Source organism: Pan paniscus, chromosome 9, assembly GCF_029289425.2.
Source record: "Pan paniscus chromosome 9, NHGRI_mPanPan1-v2.0_pri, whole genome shotgun sequence".
Taxonomy (NCBI): domain Eukaryota; kingdom Metazoa; phylum Chordata; class Mammalia; order Primates; family Hominidae; genus Pan; species Pan paniscus.
Window position 1 is genome coordinate 122,215,582 of NC_073258.2, and position 19,061 is coordinate 122,234,642.

The 19,061-nt window shown below is 41.2% G+C and overlaps 1 protein-coding gene across 1 annotated transcript in view; it reads left to right on the forward strand.

Moving 5' to 3' along the window:
• SORL1 (sortilin related receptor 1) overlaps positions 1-19,061 on the forward strand; it is a 180,368-nt gene that overhangs the window by 50,690 nt on the left and 110,617 nt on the right. The window contains exons 7-11 of the mRNA XM_003819971.5: positions 8,992-9,093; positions 10,143-10,312; positions 16,648-16,840; positions 18,574-18,691; positions 18,907-18,980. Coding sequence (XP_003820019.3) covers positions 8,992-9,093; positions 10,143-10,312; positions 16,648-16,840; positions 18,574-18,691; positions 18,907-18,980 — 657 coding nt within the window. The remainder of the gene's footprint in view (positions 1-8,991; positions 9,094-10,142; positions 10,313-16,647; positions 16,841-18,573; positions 18,692-18,906; positions 18,981-19,061) is intronic.

Below are 19,061 nucleotides of genomic sequence, written 5' to 3' on the forward strand. Positions count from 1 at the left end.
AATGCATGGCATAGGATATTCTTCCATTTATTTAGGTTTTCTTTAATTTCTTTCAACTGGGTTTTCTGGTTTTCAGTGTACAAGTCCCGGACTTCTTTAGTTAAAAATTTTTTCCTGGCCGGGTGCGGTGGCTCACGCCTGTAATATCAGCACTTTGGGAGGCTGAGGTGGGCGGATCACGAGGCCAGGAGTTCGAGACCAGCCTGGCCAATATGGCGAAACCCCGTCTCTACTAAAAATACAAAAATTAGCTGGGCGTGGTGGAGCACACCTGTAGTCCTAGCTACTCGGGAGACTGAGGCCGAAGAATCGCTTGAACCTGGGAGGTGGAGATTGCAGTGAGCTGAGATCGTGCCACTGCACTCCAGCCTGGGCGACAGAGCAAGACTCTGTCTCAAAAAAAAAAAAATTTCTTAAGTATACTTTTTGGCTCCATTGTAAATGGTTCTTTTCTAAATTTCATTTTCAGATTGTTCATTGCTAATATATAGAAACATGATTGATTTTTGTATTATTGATCTTATATTCTACAACCTTGCTGAACTTTATTAGTTCTAACTGTTTTGGTGTGTGGATTCCTTAGGATTTTCTGTTTACAAGATGATGTTGTCTGCTAAAAGAGACAACATCATCCTTTAATTCTTCCTTTTCAGTCTGGAGGCCTTTTATTTATTTATTTTTTTGCCCAACTGCCTTGGCTAGAACCTCTAGTAAAATGTTGACTAGGAGTGGAGAGAGTAGGCGTCCTTGTCTTATTCCTGATCTTAGGGGAAATGCATTCAGTCTTATTAAGTATGATTTTTAACTGTGAGGTTTTTCTAGATGTCCTTTATCAATTTGAGGAAGGTTCCCTTCTATTCCTGGGTTGTTGAGTGTTTTTATCATGAAAAAATCTGGGATTTTGTCAGTGCTTTTTCTGTGTCAGTTGCGATGATCATATGTTTCTTTTTTTTCCTCCTTTAGTCTATTAACATTGAATATTACACTGATGGATCTTTCTCATATGTTAAACCAATGCACATTTTTGGAATGAATCCCACATGCTCTTGGTTTATAATCATTTTTATCCTTTAATTTGTTTGGCAGAATTTACCATCTTTGTGGGAAGTTTTCTGGATACTAATTCAATCTTTTCAGTTTTTAAAATTTCTCTTTGGTTCAGTTTTAGCAGTTTGTATCTTTCTAGTAATTTGTTCATTTATTCTAGGTTATTTAATTTTTAATTATTCATAGTGTTCACACTAATCTTTTTTTTTATTTCTGTGAGGTTGTTAATGATGTTTCTTATTTATTTCCTAATTTTAGTAATTTGAGTCTTTTTTTCTTGGTAAGTCTAGCTTGTAGTCTAGTTTATTAAACGTTGTTAATCTTTTCAAAGAATCAATGTATTATTTGAGTAATTTTCTTTATTATTTTTCTCTTCTCTATTTCATTTATTCCTACTGTAATCTTTATATTTCTTTCATTCTGCTTGCTTTGGGCTTAGTTTGCCCTTATGTTTCTATGTTCTTAAGGTGGATAGTCAGGTTATTGATTTGATATTTTTCTTCTTTTTTTATATAAGTGATTACAGGTATACATTTTCCTCTAATCACTGCTTTAGCTGCATTTCATATGCTTATGTTTTCATTTTCATTCATCTTAAAGTATTTTCTAATGACTCTTGTGATTCCTTTTGACTCATTGATGATTTTTGAATGTGTTGTTTAATTTCAATATATTTGTGAATTTCGTTCTCTTTTTGGTTTCTCATTTTATTCTATTATGATCACAGAATGTACTTTATATGGTTTCAGTTCTTTTTAAATGTATTGGGGCTTATTTTAATACTTAACATCTGTTATCCTTGAGAATGTGGCTGAACATGTGGAATGAAACATGTGCTTTGAGAAGAATGTGTATTCTGCTGTTGTTGGGTATTATGTTCTATAAATGTTTATTAAATCTACTTGGCTGATGGTGATGTTCAGTTTATCTTTTTCCTTTTCTGCCTTGTTCTATATTGAAGGTGGGAAAATCTTCAACTGTTGAAATCTTTAAGTATTATCATCTTGATTATTTATTTCTCCCTTCAATTCTGGCAGTTTTCCCTCATGTGCTTTGGAGTTCTGTTGTTAGGTGCATATATGTTTATGATTGTTAATTCTTCTAGATTGACACTTCTATCATTATTAAATGTCCTTCCTTGTCTCTAGTAACTATTTTTTGTCTTAAATTCTATTTTGCCTATTATTATAGCTATTCTTTTCTTCTGGGTACAGTAAACATGGTGTATTAGTCCGTTTTCATGCTGCTGATAAAGACATACCCAACACTGGGCAATTTACAAAAAAGGTTTATAATGGACTTACAGTTCCACGTGGCTGGGAAGCCTCACAATCATGGTGGAAGGCAAGCAGGAGCAAGTCATGTCTTACATGGATGGCAGCAGGCAAAGAGAGCTCATGCAGGGAAACTCCTCCTTTTTAAAACCATCAGATCTCATGAGACTTATTCACTATCAGGAGAACAGTGATAACACTATCATGGAAAAGACCTGCCCCCATGGTTCAATTACCTCCCACCTGGTCCCTCCCATGACATCTGGGAATTCAAGATGAGATTTGGGTGGGGACACAGCCAAACCATATCACATGGCATATCATTTTTTCATCCTTGTAGTTTCAATCTATTTGTATCTTTGAATCCTTGTAAATAGCATATGGTTGTGTCAGGTCTTTTATGCATTCTTTTAATTTCTGCCTTTTGATTAGGATGTTTAATTTACTTACATTTAGTGTAATTTCTGAAAGGTAGACTACATATCTGCTATTTTGCTGTTTGCTTTCTATATTCCTGATAAATTTTTTTTGGATCCTTTATTACTTCATTACTGCCTTTTTTTGTATTAAATACAGATTTTCTAGGGTGACATTTAAATTCCCTTGTACCTTCTTTCACTAAATTTTTCCCAGGTGTTTTCTTAATCTGTGCTTTGGGGATTACAATAAATATCTTAATTTATGAAATCTAATTTGGATTAATAACAATGTAACTTCAGTAGTGTACAAAATCTTTGTCATTATATAGCTTTATTGTGTCCCTGCTTTTGTGCTATTATTGTTTCATCTTTATACTCTTTAAGCCCATCAGCACAGTTTTAGTCTAATTGAGGACTCCTTAGATGAGTCATTTTTCTTTTGCTGCTTTCCAAGGTTCTTTATCTTTGGCTTTCAGCAGTTTTACTGTGGTGTGTCTGGGTATGGGTCTCTGAGTTTATCCTTTTAGGAATTCATTGAGCTTACTGGATTTATGTTTTTCATCAAATTTGGGGAGTTTTGGGTCATTATTTCTTCAAATATTCTTTCTCCTTTATTCTCTCATCTCATCAGTGACTTCGGTAATGTGTATGTCAGGACACTTGATGGTGTTTCCTGGGTCTTTTAGGCTGTTTATTTTTAACATTCTTTTTTGTTGTTGTTGTCAGACTGAGACATCACAATTGACATGTCTTAAAGTTCACTGCTTTTTTATTTTCCCGGTTCAAATCTTCTGTTGAACCCCTCTACTAAATTTTTCTTTTGATTTATTATACTTTTCAACTCCCAAATTTCTATTTACTGGTTTTTAAAAAATATTTCTATTTCTTTATTGATATTCTCTATTTGATAAGGCTTTGTTCTCATACTGTGCTTTCATACTTTATACATGATTTCTTTTAGTCCTTTGAACATATTTATGATAGCTTATTTAATTTTTTTTTAATTTAGTCTAATGTCTGAGATTTTAAGGACAATTTCTACTGACTACTCTTTTTGCTTGTGTATAGGCTATACTTTGTTGTTTCTTTGCTTGTCCTGTGATTTTTTTTTTGTTGAAAACTGGACATTTTAAATGTTGTGGCAGCTCCGAACCACTGACACCCCCTCCTCAGGGTTTTGTGTTGTTGCTGTTTGTTGTTGCTGTTTTTGTTGTTGTTGTTATTGTTGTTCAGGGAGTTTCCTGTACTGCTATCAAGTTTGTGTTCTTTATTGTTTTTGCTACTGAAGTGTCTTGTAATATAGCTTATTGGTCAGCTAATGATAAGACAGAGATTTTCTTAAACTCTTTGAACCACTAAGTCTCTCAGCCTTTGCTAATGGCCTCTGGGTGTGTGTTAGAGTATACCTTCAATGCTTTCGCAGGCAGTTTACAACTCTGTCCTAGCCTTCACTTCCTGCTTATGTAGAGCTTCAAGATTAGCTGGAGGTAAGAGACTAGACCCCGTTCATTTCTTTCTTGAGCATACTCACGGCTCTTATGTGCTTGACATTGTAGAGTCCCAGGAATACTCTAGAGCTTATTAAAGCCTCCTAAGGGCATCTTCTTCCCCAGTTTTTCCTTTTAAGCTTTTTAGTTAGCCTCTTTTTAATTCCCAATTGGTAATACTGTCTTCAGAAGTTACAGTGATAAGCCTTTGCTAATTTTTATTCACTATTTTCAGTAAATGCCTTGGCTGGCTATAAGGCTGTCTATATCATGAACCAAGTCAGGCTATGTAAAGACAAGAGCTGATAATGCAGCTTTCCTGCGAGTCCCCAGACAGGTCAGGCTTTTTGGGAACTCCAGACCTATTCTGTCCTCTCCAGTGGCTGCTAGGCTGCTGTTTTTCACAGCTATTGTAGATGTGAGGCTGTGGGTTTCCAAGGCTACCACAGAGCTAGAGAGAGGGGGATGGGATTAGGGCAAATGAAAACATCACAAAGCTGGCTATTTTTGCCAAGATTCAGCCATTGTTCTTGAGTAAATGTGCCTTGGATTTTTGCAACCCTTTATTTCATTTGCAGAATTCTGAAAAAGTTGATTTTGAGGATTTTTGTCAGTGTTTTTCTTGCTTTTATGGATAAGTGTATTTTTAGAGTTCCTAGAAATGCTTCCAATTAATATTAACTTTGTAAACTTTATTATAGGCATTTTCCAACCTACACAAAAGAACAGTTAATGCTGATATGACCTCCCCACGTGCCCTCATCCAACTTCAATATTACTTACCTACATTTGCCAACCTCTCCTTAGCTATCTACTCACCACTTCCCCCTCCCCCCCCCCGGAATATCCCAGATGTCGGATTTTAGCTATGTTTTATTTATGATTTTTTTGTTTTTGTAAACAACATTAAGGTGGATGAGGATGTTTTGCTGAACCCTTGTTGCTGCTCCAAGGGAGGATGTGACCCATGGCTCTGGTGCTTCTGAACTAGTGGCCCTGTGCTTCCACATGCCCTGGGAGGGCTTAGTTCTTTACCCATTTTCTCTAGCTGAGCTGCCATGCAACTTTCAGTGGGATAGCTCATTGCAGTATCCTTTGGCCTTTACTTGATAAGAATGTCCTTTATTTAGTTCCTTTACTCCTCTTTTCTCCTTGATCCTCCGTTTCTTTTTGCTCTTGACACAATCTCAAATATTAAATGGAAATTCATGTTATTCAGATACCTAGATGAATTTATTTATTTAATTATTTATTTTTTTCTGAGATGGAGTCTTGCTCTGTTGCCAGGCTGGAGTGCAGCGGCATGATCTCGGCTCACCGCAACCTCCGCCTCCTGGGTTCAGGTGATTCTCCTGTCTCAGCCTCCCGAGTAGCTGGGATTACAGGCGTACTCTACCATGCCTAGCTAATTTTTCTATTTTTAGTAGAGATGGGGTTTCACCATGTCGGCCAGGATGATCTTGATCTCTTGACCTCGTGATCTGCCCACCTCGGCCTCCCAAAGTGCTGGGATTACAGGCATGAGCCACTGCACCCAGCAGAATTTATTTTTAGTTATCAGAAATGAAAACACAAAATTAAAAAAAATCTTCTTATAAATTCTCAGACTCTATAAGATTGAATTAGATTCAAATATTTAAATCATTCCTACTAGTTGATGAAGTATGTGCGTTTGTGGATGTATTAGTTGGTACAGCCTTTCAGGAGGGCTATTTCATGATAGCTATCAAAAATACAAATTTTGACTTAATAATTCTTCTAAGATTGCATCCTACCAATGGTATTGTGCAGTTCTGAAAAAGTAATAAATACATGCCTATATATATGTGTGTGTGTTTAAGAATGTTTTTGGAAATAACTAAAGTGCCCACCAATAGCTGTTAAGTGGAAAGATGTCTAAGATACATTGCCAATGATAAAATTTTAAATTGTGGGACAGTAAGATACACTGTTAATGGAAAAAGTTAAGTAATACAACAGCATTTATATCATGATCCAAATTGTATGTGAAAAATTAAATTGCCTGTGTCAGTTTAGAACTATATTAGGTTGCTGGTAATAGACTAGAAATAAAAATTGCTTAACCAAGTCAGGAGTTTAGTTTTCTCCCCCTTGCTGCCTGGAGGTAGGCTGTCTCGGGCTGGTATGTTGGTGTCCTGATGTTCTTGGGGACCCAGGTTTCTGTCTTAACGTTCTACCATCCTGACTAGTGATTTCCATTCTCAAGATTACCTCATGGTTCAAGACATCCATACTAGCCTTCAAGTCCTTATTGCAGTTAAGAAGAATAAGGAAAGACAGCAAGTAGGACCTCTTCCCACCAATTCCGTCTGTTTAGGCAGCTTTCTTAGAAATCCAGCACGAAACTTCTGTTTTTATCTCATTGACTAGTACTTAGTCACGTGACTTCCCATAGCTGCAAAAATGGTAGAGAAGTGCAGTCATTTATTCTGGGTGGTGTCAGGGTCCCACTGCTCGGGAGGAAAGGGATAATGGGTGTTGGGGGTAGGTGTAGCAGTGTCTGTCACTACGTATGCTTGTGTGTGGTGGCACAGTACATTTCTGAAAGGATGCACAAGAGCTGTTAGCCACTGGGCACTCTGCAGGGTAGAGTGGGAGGAGGGATGTGGAGATCAGAGCAGAGCTTCTGCATTTACCTTATACCCATCTGTGCTGTTGGATATTTTCCATGAGTATGCTTTGCTTTTTAATAATAGTGATAAAAAACAAACCAACCCGAAACCTATGGTTTATTAAGAAAAATCTCAGAGCCTTACAATACATCTTATAATCACTAGTGTGCCATAGTTTAATTGTTAATATATTTCTTGGTGGCAGTAAAGCAATACAGTAACTCTTTAAAAATCCATTAAGAATGAACCTGAATTGTCCAGGTTTAGGAATAATTCTCCAAGAAGGTAGTGGGATCTATGCATTTTGAGATTTTTTTTTGATGATTGTAGTATTCTGTGATTTTTGCATTTATGAGATAAGACCGACCTGTGAAATATATTCTTAATACTCAGGCCTCCCAGCAGCAATCGTTAAGTATTTTTAACTAATAATGGGCCTGGGTGTCATTGAGAAATCACTCTTTTTAAAGTCATACTCACAGTTGGAAGTCGTAAAAAACAAAGCATAAAAATGTGTATTTCATTGATATGTTCCTCTATATATTCACAAAAATGTATGTGTATAGGCTGACTTAAACTAATCATCTGACATAGCCATGACATTTTATCAACTTAATGAAGGCTTTTGGAATTTATATGTAACAATTTTGCTGGGAACTGTTTTCTTATTCAGTTAATATGCTTTTACATTTTTAATAGCTCCATCATTTCCTACGGTCCTATGTTTAGTACAAGCTATTAATATGGTTTTCAGGTTTCCATTTTGGTGGGCAGTCTTTCGTACCTCTCTGCCTGATTTCTTTAAAACAAACTACTTTTAACCATTTGTTCAGTGGTGGTTTGAATGTCTGCTGCTCAAATGGATTAAAAGTAACTTTGTCTTTATCAGCTGGGTCCTCACAGTATTTATGGGGCATGTATGGGCACAGGGTACTGAATCGTTATATTGCAGATAAAATAAATGGATATGTTCCTTACTCTATAGGAAGTTAATATCTATAATAAACAGCAACCTAGTCAAGGATAAGTGAAGCCAAAGTAACCCCTCTGGCTGGGAATCCCAACATCTCAATACGTTTAATAGTCATTTGTATGATTATGTCCACATGAGGGTATGCCTCCCTGTGTCTTTCCTGATAGATATGCAACATTTGCCTTCAGCTTCTGGCCATGTTCTTTTAGAGCTGGAAGAAACCACACAGAGTGTTTATAACAGTTCTTATCCTTTTTTGAGTTGTGGACTTTCTTGAGAATCTGATAAAACGTACGGAGCCTCCATAGCAAAATAAATGAGTGTATATAAAAAAATTTGCATATATGTTTACAGGGTTGCTGGACCATTTAAACCCATCTACAGGGAAGTCTTGATCCAAATAAGCTTCTCCTTTTGTATGTGAATAAACTGAAAGCTAGAGAGATTTCTGTCATTTTCTCAGTTGGTAGAGCTAGCTCTTAATCTATGCTTTTATACACATTTCCAAGATTCTTGCTGTGACTTAAAAATCTCTAAAATGCAATGTGATGTGGTCAACATCATGTTGAATAATCTACCAATGAATATGTATTCTAGCAAAAGACCTTCCTCAATGAGATTATTCAGAGATGGAAAACCAGAATCAATGAAGATTCTCTCAAGTCTTGGTGCAAATTAAAACCTTGTGACTGGAGCATCCTTGTAATCTAAAAATAGGAGTAGAAAGAAGAAAAGAACATGTTTTGTGTGCATGGTGTGTGGCTGATCTCACCCTTTAGTGGTTTGGGGGCTGTAGGCTCCTCCCTGCGTGTTTCTTCAGCCTCATCACACAATCCTCTTTCTATCTCTTACTCTGTTGAAGTGTTGGCAGCCTCCAAAAACCTCCTTTAGTCCAAGTTCTACCATCATACCATTTCCTTATCTAATATCCATGGAGTGTCTAGTGTCTGTTGCAAACCGGGTATCTAAGATGAAGCAATACAACCCAAACTGCCCAGTGATGGCAGACATTGCAAAAATATGAATTTGCAATCACAGTCTCTATTTTGTGTTTCCAGTAGAACTGGAAGAATCTGACTCTTCTATTTTTATTTTTGCTGCTTTTGAATGACTGTAATGTGGCACCATTAATTTTTTTTTTCTCCTCTTCCTTGGCAGCATCTCTTGGGCAGTGAACAGCAGTCTTCTGTCCAGCTCTGGGTCTCCTTTGGCCGGAAGCCCATGCGAGCAGCCCAGTTTGTCACAAGACATCCTATTAATGTGAGTGGGGTCTGCTTGAGGATGGGAAGAAGTATCATTGTCTTTATGCAGAGGTCAGAGGAAGGTTGTTGCAGGGATGGCCTGCTGGAGTGGATATTTTATGGCGCCTCCCTGAAGTCAGGTCTCTAGAGAGTGCAGCTATGCTTTGGGCATCGTGGTCTGTGTTTCCCACTTCACTGAAGCAGAGCTGAACGAGAGACTTAGTTTGCTTTAAGTGGAGCAGCACTGGCAGAGAGAGATTGGAGACAGAGTCAGTGCCATCTGAGCAATGTGCCAGTACTGAAGCAATGGGAAGTTTGTGCATGATAGGATTTTTTTTTTATTAAGTAACTGCTGGATTGCTTGCAGGGGGTGAATTCCAACAGAGGATAGGATTTGGGTCCCACCTTTTAGAAACAGGCTGGAGAGACTAAGAACTGAGTAGCAGAAGAAACCAGACATAAGCAAATGCTTAAATATGCAACTTTATAACATGAAGATGGATAGGAAAAGTCTGCATGGGATGGGGTCATTAGAGGAGCTGCCACAGGGAGGCAGTCACAGTGAAACGTCTTGACATTGGCAGGTGGTTTGGTGAAAGGTAAGTAGCTCACTTACTTACCTTCCACCAAATGAATGGGATCATATGGAGAACAGTCTTGCCAGTCCTTTGCTAGTTTCTATGGATTCTGCTTTCCTTTGGTCACCTTAGGAAAAATAAAGGGAAGTGCATTAACCCGTATTGTACTTTGTACGAATGAAAGTTCTCATGGGAAAATGAGGGAGACATTATTAACAGAAAGAGGTTTGTAGGTCATTTGTGCAGTGCAGTGGCCCATTATTTTGTACCCCATTTGCCAGTAAGGGGCCTGCTAAGCTGCAGATCTGCCTCAGGTTCTCCAAAGGGAAAGTCGCCAAATCTTCTTTGCCAAGGTTAGGGAGCTTCCCGTGGGCTTTAGGCCAACATTCGTTGCTAGAACATTTGAAAGTCATTGCTTCCATGTGTATAGTAAAAGCCCACAGGGCACATTTGTTTTTTGACGTATCTTTTTTGACTTTTGATTCCAAAGGAATATTACATCGCAGATGCCTCCGAGGACCAGGTGTTTGTCTGTGTCAGCCACAGTAACAACCGCACCAATTTATACATCTCAGAGGCAGAGGGGCTGAAGTTCTCCCTGTCCTTGGAGAACGTGCTCTATTACAGCCCAGGAGGGGCCGGCAGTGACACCTTGGTGAGGTAAGGAGACTGTGAGTCCTTCTCCTGCCTTCTTAGGCCAACACAACCATTAGCTTCTCTCTGGTTCTGTGGTTTTCAACATTAGCTGCCCATGTGGATACACCCGGGGAGCTTTCGGAAACCCGATGCCTGGCTCACGTGCGCAGAGATCACCATGGGATGGGTTTGGGGTGTGGCCAGGTTATGAGGATTTTAAGAAGCACCCTAGGTGATTCTTACGTGCAGCCAAGTCTGGGAACTACAGCTCTAGGTAACATTTAGGGTCCAAGCTACTGTATTAATCACTCCCTTGAGCTCCTTTTGTTCAGTTTTCTGGTTTTGCGGTTTCTGAGCAGTGAAAAACAGCACTTGGTAAATATCAGTCAGTGAGAGCTGGCATATGCGGCCAGTGGATCAGGTTAATTGATGTCATTACTCTTTTTAAGAGATAATCGGACGGTGTTTTGTAAAGAAAGGCACCAACGTCATTGATCCTTTGTCTGTAAATCATGTGTTTAGAGCTGTTTTGTAGTCCAGCAGTGGGCGGTCTCTGACCACCACACCCATCAAAGGGTGGTGGAGGAGTTGGGGGTTTGGGAGGGATGAATTGGTTCTTAAGATCCGTTCAGGGCCATTTATTCTGATTTGTCGTTTGACAACCAGACTTGTGTGACCTGTGTGGCTGTGGTTAGAGTCCCCTCTGCTCCTGGAAAGAGTCTCCTGTGTGAAGCTGACTGGTCTGGGGTGGGGTCTGGCTCTCCGGCCATGACAACCAGGTCTGAGGGCATGCCCCTGTGCCCACTGTTTCTGGGCAATTCATTCCATTGTCAATTTATTCACAAGTATGCTGCTGCTCTCTGCCAGACAGTGTTCTAGGTATAGCCACAAAGTAATGTGTGAAGCAATAAAATATCAGAACAAAGTCCCTCTTCCATGGAGTTTATATTCTAGTTGGGGAAGATAGAATATAAGCAAATATGTGATCTGCCTGGTAACATGTTGAAAAGAAGAATAAAGCAAGATCAGGGGATGGGGATTTGCAACGGTGTTCTTTTATTCTATTGGCTGCTTCAGGAGGGGGACATTTAAGCAGGTGCCTGAATTACATGAGGGAAGGAACCAGGCAGACCCCTGGGGGAGTAGCGCTGCAAGCAGGGCAGACAGGAAGCACAGTGACTCTGAGGCTGGACTGCACTGGTGTTTTAGGAGCAGGGAGGAGGCCAGGGTGGCTGGAAGGGCTGCAGAGAGGGAGAGAGAAGGAAGAAACAGGACCTAAGAGAGCAGGGCTCAGATCCTATAGGGCCTTCAGGGGCTTGTGAAGAACTTTGTTTTTTTCTTTGTTGTTGTTGTTTTTTTGTTTGTTTGTTTTTGAGATGGAGTCTCGCTCTGTCGCCCAGGCTGGAGTGCAGTGGCGCAATCTTGGGTCACTGCAACCGCCGCTTCCTGGGTTCAAGTGATTTTCCTGCCTTAGCCTCAAAAGTAGCTGGGATTACAGGTGTGCACCACCAGGCCAGGCTAATTTTTATATTTTTAGTAGAGACAGCACCATGTTGGCCAGGCTGATCTCAAACTCCTGACCTCAAGTGATCTGCCCGCCTTGGACTCCCAAAGTGCTGGGATTACAGATATGAGCCACCACACTCAATCCTGTCTTTTCCTTCTAAATGAGATGGAAGGTTTAGACCAGGAGACGGACATGATCTGATTTAACCTTTCAATTTTTTTCCATTAAAATCTGTGAATTGCATTATATAATGAAAAGAATATAAAACATAAATGGATAGTGTTATAAATAATTATAAGTGAGCACTCATGTGGCTTATCTTTTACAGGAGTTATCCTCAATGCTGTGTGGGAATTTGACTCCTGTGACTACTGTAGGGGACAAAGGTGGGAACAGGAAGACTAGTTGTGAAAGTATTGCAGAGATACAGGCCAGTAGGGATGGATGTTGGCTGGACCCAGGGTGGTCACACTAGAGATGCTGGAAATGGTCAGACCCTAAATATATTTTGAAAGTAGAGCCAATGGGATTTGTTGGTAGATGGGACGAGGGGTACGAAAGAAGGAGGAGCCAGGGGACTGCTACTGCTTCACCCGAGCTGCCTTTAAAGAGATGGCCACATAGGGAGTCAGGGAGAGCTGGGGCAGGAGCAATATTGGGGGGAGATCACCAGCTTGGTTTGGGACTTACCTGGTTGGAGAGGCCTATTGGATATCCATGTGCCCAGCTTTCTACCTGGTCTCTGATAGTGCTTTTCCACTTCCTGTTTCTTCTCTTTTGGAGGTGCTGTCATCTTTTATTCCTTTCCTCCCCTGACATAGACTCATGGATTAATTATTATTTAATGTGTTATAAACCATTCCTGCCATGATACATTTTGATGCTCAGCTTGTCCTGGTTTGGTCAGTGGCGGACCCTACCTCCTTCTGTTTGGTTCTTGTCGTTTTTTATTGAAAAAATTATTTACTGGCCGGGCATGGTGGCTCACGCCTGTAATCCCAGCACTTTGGGAGGCCAAGGTGGGTAGATCACGAGGTCAGGAGATCGAGACCATCTTGGCTAACGTGGTGAAACCCCATCTCTACTAAAAATACAAAAATTAGCTGGGCGTGGTGGCACGTACCTATAGTCCCAGCTACTTGGGAGGCTGAGGCAGGAGAAACGCTTGAACCTGGGAGGTAGAGAATGCAGTGAGCCAAGATCGTGCTACTGCACTTCAGTCTGGGTGACAGAGCGAGACTACATCTCAAAAAAAAAAATTATTTATTGAGGTGAAATGTATATAACATCAGCTTAATCGTTTTAAAGTGGGCAATTCAGTGGCATTCAATACATTTACAATGTTGTGCCACCGCCACCTCTGTTTAATTTCATGGCCTTCTCATTTCTCCAAAAGAGAACCCCATGCCCATTAAGCCGCTTCTCTCCACCATCCCCTTCTCCCAGCCCCTGGCAACTGTCAGTCTGATTTCTGTGTCTGTGGATTTTTCCCTATTTTACAGGATGTTTCATATAAATGGAATCATACAATAATATGTGATCTTCTGTGTCTGGCTTCTTTCACTTAGCCTAATGTTTTCAAGGTTCATCCGTGAGTACCATGTATCAGTGCCTCATTCATTTTAATGGGTGAATAATATTCTCCTTTTAAAAATAATTAAAATAATGAATCACTATCCCTCAGACCTTTCACTGACTCTTTAATTTTTCTTTTTTCACCATTGAAAGCCCCTGGCTGTGGAATGGAAAAGTCACAGCTTGCTAAATATTTTCTCGTCTTCCTCATTTGTCAGATATTCAGGGTGAATGTTTCATGCTGGGACAGAGTATGAGCCAGAAGCCAGAGCGATGGCCCTTTACAGAGTTATGAAGGCCTCCCCTCCTTGCCTGAGCGCACAGTCCAGTGAAGAAACTGGAAATAGATTCACATCAAGAGTTATAGGCCAACGTCCCACTCAGTTTTCTCATTGTTCTCAGATTTTATCTGAGGACTAGAGAGGTTCCATTATACTCAGTTGAGTGACGTTTTGTCATCTGCATCTCAATCTCAGCCAGATGAAATGGGATAAAGGTGAATTAGCACATCATGTGGGCAGGCTGGTTTAGAGTAAACTGGTATGTGAAATGAGCAAGTCTTTGAACTGAATAGCAAAGAATGGTGTCTGGGAACTGCTTCTGATTTACTCAGAGACATGGAGAAAGAGCTCTTTCTAGGGAATGACCCTGGCCCTGGTGGGATGTGTCAGGTGGGAGTCTCATGGAAAGCACTAGCTAGATGTTGGATGCTTTGGAGGAACTAATGTGCCGAGGAGATGTCAGCCCCGCGGGTCACCTTAGGGAGGGGCATGGGCCCAGTTGGTGGGGGTATTGCCAGGGCATGGATTCTGCACTGAGTGGGGCTATAGGGGACCTGGTGAGCTTCCTGGTAAGCCTTGGCCCAGGGCACTCTGGGAAGAAGGGGAGAAGTGCCCTGGGGAGGGCCAGTGAGGATAAAATGGAAGAAAGTAGACTCTCAGAGAAAGAACTTAGGGTGGGGCAGATTGTTGCAGGGCAGGTCAAGTGGGGGAAAGGAAAGGATGGGCTGGGACTTCTGGTGAAGGAGCATGTGAGGTACAGGAAGACAGGCTTCTGCTTAGAAGTAAAAGATAAAACTCCAGGAATCTGACTCGGGAAAGAAACGGCTCATCTAAATGAGAGAAACTCAGGCCTCCCAGGTATCTAGAAGAAGCCCATAACCAGTGGGATGACAAGTTTATGATGATAACCCTCAGAGAGGTAGAGCAGAGGTCAACAGAGAAGGAGGAATCGAGACCTTCAGCTGGTTCCTAAGGAAGCCCCTGAAAAATAACTGAACTAGACCTAAGGAAACCACATGTCAGAGAATTTGGTCTCAACTCCAGCATTTCATTCGGCACTCTGCTCAGTCCCTCAGCCTGAAGCAGCTTTGGTGGGGCTCCTAGTGTTCCTTTTCCTGCCTCAGAGGTTGTTGTTTGGGTCTTTCTGTCTGAGGTGGCAGGGCAGTCATCCAGCGGAAGAGATTGTGTGGAGATGGTTGATGGAGGGCAGCGTTTCTCGGCTTTATGTGTAGCCCGTGGCTTAGAACCCCTGAAGTAAAGGGCAAGCTTCCAGTCTTTTTTCTTTTCCTTTTTTTTTTTTTTTTGAGTTGGAGTCTCGCTCTGTCAACAGGCTGGAGTGCAGTGGCACGATCTCAGCTCACTGCAACCTCCGCCTCCTGGGTTCAAGCGATTCTCCTGCCTCAGCCTCCCAAGTAGCTGGGACTACAGGCACGTGCCACCATGCCCAGCTAATTTTTGTATTATTAATAGAGATGGGGTTTCACTATGTTGGCCAGGATGGTCTCGATCTCTTGACCTTGTGATCTGCCCGCTTCAGCCTCCCAAAGTGCTGGGATTACAGGTGTGAGCCACCATGCCCGGCCAAGCTTCCAGTCTTAACAGCCACCTATGAACCCTGGTTACAATTTCTCAGAGATCCGCTCTATTTGTAATACGTGTATCATTTTAGTGCAAAACCACTTCCCTGTGGCTGTGGCATCAGGGTATCCGCATGGTAGATAAAGCCTGGGAAGCCCATATTCTCTCTCTCTTTTTTTTTTTTTGAGACAGAGTCTCGCTCTGTCGCCCAGGCTGGTTGGAGTGCAGTGGCGCGATCTCGGCTCACTGCAAGCTCTGCGTCCCGGGTTCATGCCGTCCATATTCTCTTAAGAATATAACCCCAAGCTTTCTAGAGCCATCCTTGCTATATGTACAGTTTCTTTAGGAAAGAATCGACAGGTTCTGCTGAGCTTCCTGACAGAAAACCCTGTGGGCTTCTATCTGATCAGGGTGTTGGATAATTAGGTTGTAAGTACCTGGAGAGGGGCTGTGTAACCCTGAGCTAGGTTCCTACAGATTGGGTTGAATTTTGAGCCTCAGCACTGTTATTAGTGTCTTGCAAGTCTGACTTAATGATTTCTGTTTTTGAAGGCTCACTGGAGGATTTGGAGTCAATTTTGTTAGTGATGTAATAGATGTGACTCTTTCATCAACTTTTGTATGTTATATTCATCATTCTAAACCCCCTGTTAGGAATTGTTGATCAGACAAGCCTTTTGGCCCTAAAAGTTGAAAAGAAACAGATTTTTTAAAATACCAGATTATCTGGCTGGACATGGTGGCTCATGCCTGTAATCCCAGCACTTTGGGAGGCCAAGGCAGGTGGATCACTTGAGCTAAGGAGTTTAAGACCAGCCTCGGCAACATGGCGAAACCCCATCTCTACCAAAAAATAAAAAAAATTAGCTGGGCATAGTGGCACATACCTGTAGTCCCAGGTACTTGGGAGGCTGAGGTGTGAGGATCATTGAGGATCATCTGAGTCTGGGAGGTTGAGGCTGCAGTGAGCCATGATTGCACCACTGCACTCCTGCCTGGGCAGCAGTAAGACTCTGTCTCCAAAAAAAAAGGAATGAAGTTCTAACAATGTGCTATAATGTGGATGAACCTTGAAAGCATTACGCTAAGTGAAAGTAACCAGATACAAAAGACCAAATATTGCAGATTCCATTTATATGAAATGTCTAGATAGGCCAATTCATAAACACATGGAGCAGATGAGTGGTTTCCAGGGCTTGGGAAGGGAAGAGGAAATGGAGAGTGACTGCCAGTGGGTATGAGGTTTCCTTTTGGAATGATGAAATGTTCTGGAACTAGATAGTAATGATAGTTGCACAACGTTGTGAATGTGCTTAATGCCACAAAATTGTATACTTTTAAATGGTCAAATTTTATGTTATTTACAATAACAAGCAAATACCAATTCAGGTTCATAGCTGTTTATTTTCATATTGTAGGTATTTTGCAAATGAGCCATTTGCTGACTTCCACCGAGTGGAAGGATTGCAAGGAGTCTACATTGCTACTCTGATTAATGGTTCTATGAATGAGGAGAACATGAGATCGGTCATCACCTTTGACAAAGGGGGAACCTGGGAGTTTCTTCAGGCTCCAGCCTTCACGGGATATGGAGAGAAAATCAATTGTGAGGTATTGATGCTTTAATCTTCTTTTGCTTTTTAATATAAGGGAAAGAGCCCTGCTCTGTGGTAGTTTCCTATGTCTAGTATTTATTGAAAAAATACAAGATCACATGGTATTCTATTAATATCACATGGAGCAGACTTCTATTTGTGTTGCTACACTTGCAGTTCCCAAACTGCTGCAAGGTCTTGCTACCACTTCTGGGCAGAAGCAACTCAGAAAAAAAAAAAAAAAGTAGTATTCATTTTTAGTACTACTTGTTTAGTTAGACCATTACTTGGTCTTTTGGATTTTTGAATTTTGTTTGTCCATGGTGGGCTATGTGGACACTCCCCTATATAATGTATCTGTGGCCCTTGGGAAAATTCTTTTGGAGACTCTTACCTTAGAATTTACTTCTTGGTTTTTCTTCTCTATTTGGCAATGGGTCTTGGCTTACCACATCAAATCTAATTTTGGAAAGAGGCAGCCTATAAATGGATATAGACAAATATCTGGGTACTTCCTCTTCCCTCAATAGTGTCTTCTACAGCAGCTTGGTGAGATCCTGGGATGGTTGGGACTTGGGTGTTTTTGAGCGTGCTGTGGGGGTCAGGCTTTAGTTAAATTGAATTAATGGTATCATTCAAATTCAGCTTTTTGTTTCCCTGACTAATCAGTTTATTTATGAACTGTCGTTCATCAGCTTTAGGTATAGGTTTCTTCTTCTGAGTTTAGGTGGTGGAAGGAATGTATAGGAAATGGGTAAGTCTGATTACCTGAGGTTACAGAAACTCTTCAATGAATAGACTTCCTGGCAGGCAGAGAAGCATGAGTCAGAAAGAGGAGTGAGCAAATAAATATTTCTTTGAGACCCAGCCTAATTTGTTTCAGTTTTCATTGGTCAAACTGAGACTCTAGCAAGACAGATACTTGTTAGAGACCCTTTTATGACAAAAATAAGTAGCAAATAATCCAGCACACCTTGCTACCATTTTTACCTGACCATAACCACATAAGCACATAGTCCTCCTGTGCAGAACCCTGGCCACATCTGAGTAACATTGAACAAGCTCTTTCTGACCAGGAGAACTGAGTGTGACCATATGGCAAAAGGTGTTGTCCTGATTGCTTGCAGAGCTATGAAAATCTGGACATGAGTGATGGAGACCAGATTGAATCGCTTGAAGCCTTGCCCTGTATACCTACACCTTTGTGCAAATGTAAAATACATAGGAAAAAATTTAGTGCTAATCCTTTGCTTTTTATATCTCATTGATACTGTACATCAGGGGAGCTTTTCCATGAGACTTATGACTTCTGATTCTTGGTCTTTCTTATGACAGAATTGCTGGAATCATGTTTGAAATATGTCTCTGACTTAGAAAGTGAATATGACAAAATCATTTCATTTCTCTTTAGTTCTGAGTCACTTGAGAGGATCTCTGAGTGATAGGATGAGATGATGACTTTCCCATCTACTTGAGTTGACACTGATTTCTAATTGTTATTCCCTGAGAGTCTCAGAAGGCCTTTTTAAGTTGTAATTGTTCTCTTCTTCCACGGGACATTTATGTGGGTTCAGATGATCCTCTCTGTCTGAGGGGTGTGGGGACAGCTGGGCTGTGAGTCTGGTTTCCCCTGGGCCAGGCCTCCTTGCCCCGTGTCAGCTGCACTGCCCTCACACAGGCCGCAGGGTTTACAGGGAACGCTAGGCATGGTATCATGTGCTGACACTGCCTGAAACTTTGGTTGTATAGCTTTCCCAGGGCTGTTCCCTTCATCTGGCTCAGCGCCTCAGTCAGCTCCTCAACCTCCAGCTCCGGAGAATGCCCATCCTGTCCAAGGAGTCGGCTCCAGGCCTCATCATCGCCACTGGTAAGTGTGCTTGCCTGTTCTCACAAGGGAGGGGTTCAGCTGTCTGGTGATATGCAGCCAAATGCAGAGCTATCACCCACACCTCCAGCAGTAACCACGCTTTGTGGTTTGAAAGCATTCTTAGTTGCTAGATACTACGCAGAATTTCTGGCTGGGCAAGGTGATTATCTGACATATTCTTGAAATTAAAAATAATTATTTCTCTTGCATTTTAGGCTCAGTGGGAAAGAACTTGGCTAGCAAGACAAACGTGTACATCTCTAGCAGTGCTGGAGCCAGGTGGCGAGAGGTCAGCGCCCTCCCCCAATCCCGTCCCCTCCACCCTCATTCCCATTTGTGTGAGAATGTAGACTGTGCCTTGGCATTTCAG